The sequence below is a fragment of the Stegastes partitus genome, unplaced genomic scaffold, assembly GCF_000690725.1.
Source record: "Stegastes partitus isolate 25-593 unplaced genomic scaffold, Stegastes_partitus-1.0.2 Scaffold936, whole genome shotgun sequence".
Classification (NCBI taxonomy): domain Eukaryota; kingdom Metazoa; phylum Chordata; class Actinopteri; family Pomacentridae; genus Stegastes; species Stegastes partitus.
In genome coordinates, this window is record NW_007578667.1 from 152,619 (window position 1) to 163,253 (window position 10,635).

Sequence of the window (10,635 nt, forward strand, 5' to 3'; positions counted from 1 at the left end):
GGGAACATGATCTTGTAATTTCACACCTCAAAAGCATTTTAATCCTTTTAAATAATGTCTCAGGTGGAAACAAGAAGCTTTAAGGAGTAAAACTGCAGTTTAACTCTGAAACTAAAACAAAATGAAGCCCAGATTGTTGCTGAGTCCTTCCTGAAGATTATAACGCCATATTTCAGTGTTTAAAACATTACATGCAGAGATTTAAAGAGTTTTTGCACAACGCTAGTGATGGACTCATGTATCAACATGATATAAATATGTTCTGTATGTATACTTTGTTTATTGTGGACAAACAAACAGGATTTTAGTTAAGACATAAAAATATCAAACCATTTTTTATATTGAGTGAAGCTTTAGATGTTTATGCTGTATTACATGGATTTATATATACAGCTCTTTGTTTTGGTCACATGTTTGACGGACTGGTTTCGTGATGCTGTCGTGTCTCTGACTCGTCCTCACTCTCAGTCCACAGATTCGAAATGCTTGGGACGACAACAAGTCGATGGCCAGGAACCTGCAGGAGATGGGTTTGGCCTTTGATCCCAATCGAGCGCTGCCCGTGAAGAAACAGGGGGTGAGTTACTGCTGCAGGTTTGGACATAACGTGGTCGTTTAATCATTTTTAACCCTCAGACCTTCACAAGTACAACAGATGGAACACGTGATGTTATCAGGGCTGAAAACCACGTTTGTTACAAACTGCAACCAAATCAAGTCTCCTTTCACTCCAGGTGTTGTTATTTATCGTGAAAATACAAATTGACCCTCAGAAAAGACACTTTAAAGGTTCCATATCATATCTCTACAGATAGAACTCGCACAGCCGTGACGTCTGATGTAGACTCATAGGATTCAACGGCTTCAGCAGGAGCTACATTTTTAGATACTGGTCCTTAAAAATGGGGGGAAAAGTGCAAATCTTTCAAACAGTGCTGGTGTTAGAGCCCCAGAACGTTCCTCTAAGTGTAAATATATGGATGGATCCATATTTCCTGCTAAAAGTTGAGTCTTTGGTCGACATTTCACCAACGTCTGAGGCTCTAACATCATCTGATGTGTGGCAAGACGAGGTTCCAGTTTGTAGATATTTTGAGAAAATGTTGATGTGGACTCGTTGGTGGGAAACAAAACCGGGTGTTCAGAGGTTCTAGGAGTTGGTATTATACATATATGCTTCTGTGTTTTCTTCATGTTAGAAGTAAACAACATCTGAGCAACTTTCTTTTTGAATTCTGCCTTAATAAAGTCTTTCTGTCAGAGTTTCCTACTCAGCCAGAAAACACACACAGCGATGAACTCCTTATCGATGTCTGTAAACACGGTTGTCGTGTAGTTTTGGTACATTTGCACCTTTTTGTTCCCTAAACGTTGTGTGATTTGGGGCGTTCTTGGCCCTCAAGTTCAGTTTTCTTCAGTATCCGTAACCAGATTCACCATCTTTACAAACAAAACTGTTGTTTCCTTGCAAGAAAAAACTATAAATAGAAGCACATTTTATCAAACCGTGATGCTCCACATGGTTTGTAGAGCACAAGGAGCGTTTGTTTATCTTTCTACTACAGACTCCTACCTGCAGTGATGAAGCAAGTAAACACACCTGAGTGACTTAAAATGAGTTAAATATGTACAAAAACGTTGTATTTTTTAAAATCCAGGTAGAATTAGATTTCTAGAGACGTGTTTCTGTGCTGAATGTAATATCTGCAGGTATGTCTTTAGATTTACCTCAACTGTTTAAAGCTTATTTGTTAAACAAACTGCAGATATTGATCGTGTCCAACAGGTCGGAGGTTAAAAAACACTCGCTGCAGTTCAGTTTTGTGCCACAAGGGAGCGACAGAGCGCTGATGAGAGCAGTTTCTGACTCTTGAAGATGACATTTTTCTAGAAATATCTCAGAAAAACTCCTAAAAAAAGACAACTTAAAGCCTCTGATGATTTTTTTTTTTTTACCTGCTCGTGTCTCCAGAGCTGAATTCATCACTCGTGCTTCATTAGTCACAGTAAAGTCATCCTCTGGGCTGCAGCTTGTTTCTCGTTTCATGCTGTTGACTCTCAAAGACAGATGATCTGATTGTCGACCCAATCGATTGACCCGCTGCCGTCTTCACAATGTGTTTCTGTTCACACGTGCAGCTCCTCGGTGAAGGCGCAGAATCCAGAGCCGCCGGCGTCGTCACCAAACCCTACATCCTCCACCGTGAGTCTGAAGCCGTCCACCTCTCAGTGTGTGTCTCATTTCTGTCAGCAGCTTCTTTAATCCTCTGATTCTGCACATTTCCAGGTTTATCTTTTTCATTTTAAGGCTCTGCAATAATGTGTTTGCAGCTTTAAACAGGTTTTAAAGACTTGTTCTCTTTTAAACATGACACCTTTAATCAGAACTAGAAACTGAACAAAACGTTGGTTCATCGACTTTGCAGAAGTTTTGTGAGAAAAATGAACCAAATCCGAGCTACAGATCAAGATGTTTCACTCAAATCCACTTTATTCCACATGTTTTATTTACAAATTCACCAAAAATACTCGATTTACTTCAACAATATTCAGTTAAATCCAAAAACAAATCTGTTCTTTTCAGCACAACCACGACCGACTCAGCTGTGACCGGGACTTTAGAATTGCGCCATTTATTGGAGCAAGAGGCCATAAAAACAGAACAAACTGTTGCTTTGTCGCCTCTGTAAAAAGTCCTTTGACTGCTCGTTTGTGATTTGCAGTTCTTGTGAGGAAAGTTAACCCAATTCGAGCTGGAATTCAAGATATTTCATTAAAAACAAACCGTTTGCTTTGATGAGATTCTGTTCAGACAAAAGAACTCTGCAAAAAAAAATCATCTGGTTTTCAACTTTCCAACAGTCTTTAAACTAATTCTTGTATAATCTGCAGCTCTTGTGGGAAATAAACCAAATCTGAACCATAAAATTGTGATTTTCCTTCCAAATCTGCTGATTCTGCTCCACTTATGTAAAAGGTTTTCCAATAATACGTTCTGTTACAAAAAACTAAAACTCTGTCATTTGGACATAGTGGTGTTTAATCAGAATCACTTTATTCTGCACGTCTCGTTTCAAAAAATCACCAAAAATGCACAATTTGCTCCAAACAGAATCTGTTAAAACCAAAAAATTCTGCGTTTTTCCAGCACGACCACGACGGACTCATTTTCAAATTCACCAAAATTGCAAAATTTACCAGAGACAGAAACTAAAAACAGGAAAAAAAAAACATCAGGTTTTCAACTTTCCAACTGTCCTTGAACTAATCGTGTGCAGTTCTTGTGGGAAAATGAATCACACGTGTGCAAAACGACTTTATTCTACGTCTCATTTCATAATTAACAAAAAAAAAAATCAACTGTTTAACCAGATTCTGTAAAAAACGAAACATTTTTAGCTTCTCTGTGCAGCTGAGGATCCACGACTGACTCGGCTGTGACCAAATTATCAGAGACAGAAACTGTAAAAACAGAAAAAAATCATCAGGTTTTCATCTTCCCAACTGTCCTTGAACTCATCTTGGGAATTGTGCCAAAAAATAGACCACAGACTTTTTTCTTTCTTTATCAAAATCATTTTTATTTTACTTGTTTTATGTAAAATAAATAAATAACATTTTTTAAAAATCCCAAAATACTCCTCATTATCTAAAACTAAAATCCTGTCATGTCATTGTTTTTTTTTTTTGTTTGTTTTTTTTAAGAGAAACAAACCAACATTGAGTTCAACATTTCATCAAAGTCACTTTATTCTACAAAAAAACAAAAAATAGAAAAAAAAATAAACAGTTTACTTTAATCGGTTTCTGCTAAAAACAAAAAATTCGGAGCTTTTCTGCGCAACTTAGAATCTACAAACGACTCGGTTGTGACCAACAATCACGTGACAAAAATTCAGAGAGTAGTTGTTGTTGTTGTTGTTGTTGTTGTTGTTGTTGTTGGTTGAACTGCAGGCAGCGTTTCCACAGAGGACGGAGGAGACGAGTGTAGAAAGAAATAAAAACTCTAAACAGTAAAATGTCTAAAGTATGTAGAGTTTGTTTCTAGTCTTGGTAGCTTCACTTGGAATAAATGTTGATTCCAGGTGTATTTTTTTATTTTCGGTGAATAAATAATCAAAGAAATTCAACTTTATTTTTTTCCTTTTTCCAGCAAAGACGACGTTTTGAGGTTCTTTGTCCTTCTAGTCGTGGTCGTTTTATCAGAGCTGCAGGACTTTATGTTGTATTTTATGTTTTTATTTAAATGTTATATTAAAGCAGAAAAGTCACTGCTGGTCAGGAACAGTTTTGCCTGAAAAATCACTTTAAATAGACGAGGTTGAGACGCTGAATAATACGTTTGCAGAGCTTTTATACGCACAAAAGAAAAACTCTGAAGGAGCCAAAAAGCAGAACTTGTGCTCTTTAAAGGATAGAAAGCAGCCGAGTTAAAAACGCCTCATGTGGAGGATTTCTGTTTCCTTTCTGTCAGATCAGAACCATTAAAGTGATTCATGTAAAGATGCTGTTTCTTGTGAGTCTGTAGTGAGTTAATGGGATCATTTTGTTTCTGTTTTGAGCCTCTGAGCTCCCAGAAAACCGCCTCAGACTAAAAATGTCGGCTTTGTTTTCAGCACTTTGTGAAGAAATTGAGTCAAAATTAACTTTAAAAAAGAAAAAAAAGCCTCCAGATGAGTTGTTTTCAGCTCCTCGGCTCTGAATGCCGACGTGTTTTTCAGTCACAACTCGTCTCATTGTTCCCGTGAAGGATGTTTCCCTCCACGGCCGACCATCTTTTCATCGTACTCACAGTTTGATCGCAGCCTAATTAGAGCGTTTTGAATGAAAGCAGAGTTTTCGGCTTGTTTTTGTCGCGACGCCGAGCAGCTTCTGCATATTTAAGCTTTTCATCGTCTCCTGCTACTGAGATGTGATTGGTTGGGTTGCTCGTGTGCTTTCAGATCTGCAGGAGGAGGCGAGTCTGCCGGAGAAAGACACCAAGACCCTGTCCTCGGACCTGATCGAGTTCGTCCAGCACATGATCCGGGAGCACAAAGACGACTACAAGGTGAGACCTGAAGCTCACAAATGTGCTCTGTGCCAGGAAAATAAGAACATATGTGTAGTTAGAGAGGTAGTTACTGAAGCATAGAAGTGCTGACGTGTGTCTACATTCACCGTTTACACCCAATCTGAAGCCTGATCATAACCTAATCATCACTGGTTTCATGTTAAATATCAGAAAACGGCTTCATTCAGACGCATTCGCTTTAAAAAGACTCGTTTCTGGGAGTTTTACCAAATCAGAGTCTGTCAGTAACACAAAGCAAACTGTGACTTTGATCTTCTTCTACAATAAAATACCCTGGACTTCTACCTCTGAAGAGAAAAATGTGTTTCCGAGGGCAGCGGATATGCAAATAGAACGAAACGGGTTTTTACTGGTGACCTTTAAATGTGAAGAATCGCTCGGAGCTTTCAGCACAAGTCGGGGGGCTTTCTGGAGTTTCATCAAGTCAAACTTGAACAGTAAAAAGGCACAACAGCTGATTGTAAAGTCACGTTTCAAGACAAGAGATGAGGAAATGTTCTACATAACAAATGCTTTCATGTTTCGTGTTATTAAGCGAGCTGCAGCATCTGGATTCACACCAAAGAGTTTAAGGCAGGATATCGTTAAAAAACAAAAAAAAATCTGCAAAGTGACTCCATTCATCAGAGACAGAAAGTGTAAAAACAGAAAAAATCTATGAGTTTCTAATTTTCCCACGGTCCTTGAACTAATCGTGTGGGCTGTGCGGTTCCACTGAGAAAAAAAAAAATCTTGGCATAAAATTGATTTTTTTCCCCCCATCAAAATCACTTCATTCTACGTTTCATTAAAAAAAAAATATCTTAAATTAAACTTCATTCTATTAAAAAGAAAATCTGTCGTGAAGTTTTGTGGAGAAAATGAACCAGATTGTGTTTTTCTATCAAAGTCGCACTTTATTCAACAGGTTGAATTTAAAAATATATTAAAGAAATAAACTGTTAACAAGATCCTTGAGGGGGTGGGAAATGAATTTTGAGTCATTTGAAACTGGTTTTAGGTCATATTGGAAAGTTTTCCAGTTGTTTTGGACCATTTTTGACTCGTTTTTGAACAATTTAATGTTACTTTGGACGTCTCAAGTCATTTTGCACAATTTTAGGCTGAGAAAGCAGAGGCAGAGATTCAGAACTGGACTAGAAATGGTCCAAAATGACTAAACACTGGCCTGAAATTAGTCAGGTCATTATTAGTGACTCAAAGATTTTTAAACTCATTTCAAGTTATTTTGGGGTATTTTTGAGTCATTTTGGACAATTTAATGTTACTTTGGACAAGGTTCGAGTTATTTTAGACAAGTTTTAAAAACATTTTGGACAATTTTAAATCGTCTGAGAGGAAAATCCAACCTACTGGATCAGTAGAATGAATGAAGCGTGGCTTAAAAACAAGTTGTTGAAGATACATCCAGCACGGTGAAACATCTGTATACAGCTGATGAGCAGAGTGGAGAGGACACGTGTGGAGAGGCTGGAAAATAGACAAGAGACTTAGAATTCATCCAGAATGACATAAACTCCTCTGAAACAGTTTCTCCAAAATTATTGAAAAAATGGTCAAAATGACTAAAAATCGACCCAAAATGTTAAACTTGTTCCAAACGACATAAACTCTCCTAAAATTACTCAGAATCATAAACGATAAAAGATGTACGTAGCAACCGACCCTGAAAAATGAAGCCAACCTGGAAGTGTCAAAAACCTGCAATATCACTACGTCCACTAGTCCTGGCTCCAAAAAGCCCTGGCTCCCATAGACTGGAATTGGAAAAGAAGTGATCACAGATCATGAAATACTGCATTCCTACAGCTCAGGATTTTTTTCTTATTAGTTTTCATGTCAAGTCCAGAGATCAGGTGGCCAATCTGAAAAAAAATCAATTCTGAATTTTTAAAAAACCGTCAACATTTTGCGGGGCAAGGGGCGTGGCTGGCTTGATTGACAGTCGGCAGCAAATGCAGACGAAGCGAGCAGAAGGCGGTAAATGTGGGCGGGCAGAGAGGGCCTGCCTCTCAATCCGTCTGACCAATCGCTGCTCCTATGGCTCCGCCCCCTCCCACGATTTTTGTGTCACTGGCTCCAAAAATCCAAGATGTCAACCAGGAAGTAGCAAAACCCTGGCTTCATGTTCTCAGTGCAGAAACCAACGGGTGACGTCACGGTAGCTACGTCCATCCTTTATACAGTCTATGGTCAGAATGTGTCTAAAATGACACAAACGCATAAAAGATGAATCAATAATCATCTAAATGTCTAGAAGTCTGCCCATAACAATGTAAATGTTTTTAAAAATGACTCTCAAATTCTTTAAAATGTGAAGAGAGGAGGATAATGAAACAAAGTGGATCAGTAAATAAAGGCAGCACGGCTCAGAAACTGTGAACAGAGGAGCAGGTTGTTGGACGATGCATCCAGCTGATGGTGAAGCATCCGTGTGGAGTCGAGTTCGGAGGGTTCATTTATGTTTTTACTACGAGTCGTCTTTATTTAATCACATCTGATCCCAGTTCGGAATCGAATTCTTTTTAATGTTTATGTAGAGTTTTTTTCTTTGCTGACGCTTGTGTCGGTGCAGACGAAGCGAAACAACGGCTTCAGAGGTGACACGACTCATCGAATCAGCGTGTTTTACCACCGTGGTGTGTACAGTGGAATATTCCTTTACTTTGTGTCTCCCTGCAGGCGATGGCCAGAGACGAGAAGAACTACTACCAGGACACGCCCAAGCAGATCAAGAGGAAGATCAACGAGTACAAGCGCTGCCACCCGCGGCATTTCGACGACTTCGTGAACTCGCTCGGCGCCACGCAGCCGATGACGCAGTAGAAGAACCGTCAGCTTCGTTAACGCAAAAAACAAACTGGAGGCTTAAGCGCACATTCAGACTGACGGACACACGGATGATAAAACCCAACGGTGACGTCCAGGAGCCCCTTTTAAGATTTTATTTAGATTTTCTTTTTTTACTGTGTTGTTTCAGGAATGTTCGCCGCCAGCTGTGTGTTTAACTCTGAAGGTCAATATGTTGTTTAAATGCATCATTTAAACACCGTGAAGCTCGACCAGGAGGCGAGTTTTTCCCCCCCGCAGGATGAAGAACGTCTCGGGGTGTCAAGATCGACATGAAGGTCACACTGTTGGACGGTTTAAGAGCAAAACATCCGATTAAATCATCAGAAGTGAGAGTTTCTGTCGTTGTTTTTAGACTTTCACTGAAGTGTCTCGTGTGATCCGTCATAAACATCTGGATGTTTATGTTGCATCTGCACCCAAAACAACTCGGTTCTTCCTTTTGTTTGTGCTGCATCTCTGCACCAAGTTTAATTACCGTCACAATCGTAGTTTTCTTTTTTTTTTTTGCGTAATCCTGCCGACAGTCAAACAAACGAGGTAGAAAACAAAGCAAACAAAGCAGAACCTCGTCAACAAAAAGGACTGCAGTCAGAATAAAGGATGTGCACAAGGATGCGATCAAAGGTTCCCAAAGCTGCCAGGATTTATGATGAGAAACACTTTTTATCCAGAAGTCAAAGGGTTTAGAGATTGTGCCACAAAAACAGAAGGTAAACGAGAAACAACATGCGTAGTTCAGGTTGTAGACGTTTGGGTCACTGAGTCATCTGCTTTTCAGGACTTCTGGAAATAATCACAAATATTTATGTCTTACATCTATTAAAAAAAAAAGTTTGAGCTGATTTTCTGAAGACGAATTGGATGTAAAGTAGAAGAAAGTTCGTGTCCAGAGTCCAGCCTGCAGGACTCTTAAGACTTGAAAGAATCGGAGCACAGTAGTTGCGTATGAAGCAGATCATTCCTTTAAACCGTGATGTTTTTCAGCCCCGACTGTTTGAAGAGAAACTCTGTCATGGCTGCAGCGTAGAGAATCCCGTCTATAACCCGGTTTGTGTCCATGAACTCCTGGTTTTACGCCTCAATAAACGTGTTGTTATGAGATAAAAACGTCCCACTTTGTCTCTTTTTACTTCTGAATTTGGACATTTAAGGAGCACAACAGAAGTCTTCAGGTGACACGTCTGAGGCCATAAATCTCAACGCTGTTAAAATAACGGAGCACGAGGAAGGTCGGTTCAATCAGCGGAGACAGACGTGAAGACGACTGAGGAGAAAGTGAGAAAATCGACCGCGAAAAGGTCACGACGAAAACAAAGCTCGGAGAATAACGGATTATAACCGCGATGCTGCTGCTTCATGACAACAAGGAACAGCAGGAGACGGAGGTTTAGAGAGTCTGAGTCATTTCAGACGTTAAAACGAGCTGCAAGAAAGTAAATGGGAACATTAGAGGAACGTATGAATCCATTCAGATGCATACAAGTTCATTTATTTGTTATTTGGGAGTTTTATAAAATACTTTTGATGAGTTTTGACAATTTCACCATTTGAAAGTTTTCTTCAGAAATCAAACCACCACAGTCGTGATTTTTGGTGGAAACAGACAAAATAGTTTATATCAGACGGAAATGATTAAATGACTTCAGGAGAGGATAATTTTTTTATTTTTAGTCCTTGAAAATGGAAAAAAGTACAAAAAAGTCTAATACGGCTGCTGTTAAAAATCACATTTTTGACAAAGTTTCTGCTCGACCGTCTGATTTGTTCACAAATATTCTCGTTATATTCTACAAACATTCCAGACAGGTGTGTCATTTTTATCTTGATATATCAAATATATTCCAACATGAGCTTTTATTAAAAATTTGCCCGTTGACGAGATTCCAGCAGGTTGGAAATCTGGTTTGTTCTCAGGAACTATCAAAGAGAAAAACCTGAAATTTTCTGTTATTTCTCGTCACGTGTTTGATTCAGAATCTACAAAACTGGACGAGAAGATCAAATAACATCTGGTTTAGTTGTTAACTCTGTTGGTTTATTAAAGTATTTCAATGAGCAGCGATTATCGTCACTGCAGCGTTTGTAACAGCTTCTGTCCGGCTGTGTGTTTATTATGTGTTATTTAAAAGCTGCAAGATAAAAGCCTTCAAATGTTCTCGTTTTGCTGAAAAAATCTCAAAAATCCCACAGAATCAAATGCAACATCCTGAAACTGTTTCCCCAGTAAATCTGAAATAATTCAACTGTGTCCCATTAAGATCCTCACAGCTCAAACTGAAGCTCAAACCTCAGCGCATCCCATGAGTCTTCAGGAGCTTAATATCAGACGTTTCACATAATTTGGGTTCAACAGATGAATTTTTTTTATTCTCGCTGTTGAAAGCTGAACCGCTGCAGCCTTGAGATGAGTTTGAAGTTTGCAGCAATGATTTACGGAAGAAACTGAAATAAACAACAAGCATCAGTTCAAGGAGGTGATTGAAGCCCTAAAGATGCTGCATTGTGTTCTGTTGTTCAGCCAGCGCAGAGCCGGCCCCAGGCATAGGCAGTATAGGCCAATGCTAAGGGCGCCGACATCCATGGGGGGCGCCACAAGCTTACCAGGCTAACTGACATGTATTCAGGCAAGTATGTGTCAACAAGCGCCGATGCAGTTTATCTACCTTTAGCAGCAAACACGCTACGTTAGCGTCTTAGCTGCTAACGTT

The 10,635-nt window shown here is 39.3% G+C and overlaps 1 protein-coding gene across 1 annotated transcript in view; it reads left to right on the top strand.

Annotated features, from left to right (window-relative positions):
- Positions 1–9,034, top strand: part of nop16 (NOP16 nucleolar protein homolog (yeast)) — a 10,320-nt gene extending 1,286 nt beyond the window's left edge. The window contains exons 2-5 of the mRNA XM_008294079.1: positions 469–577; positions 2,140–2,203; positions 4,944–5,050; positions 7,757–9,034. Of these exons, the coding sequence (XP_008292301.1) occupies positions 469–577; positions 2,140–2,203; positions 4,944–5,050; positions 7,757–7,900 (424 nt within the window). The 3' untranslated portion in view covers positions 7,901–9,034. The remainder of the gene's footprint in view (positions 1–468; positions 578–2,139; positions 2,204–4,943; positions 5,051–7,756) is intronic.
- The last annotated feature ends 1,601 nt before the right edge of the window (positions 9,035–10,635 follow it).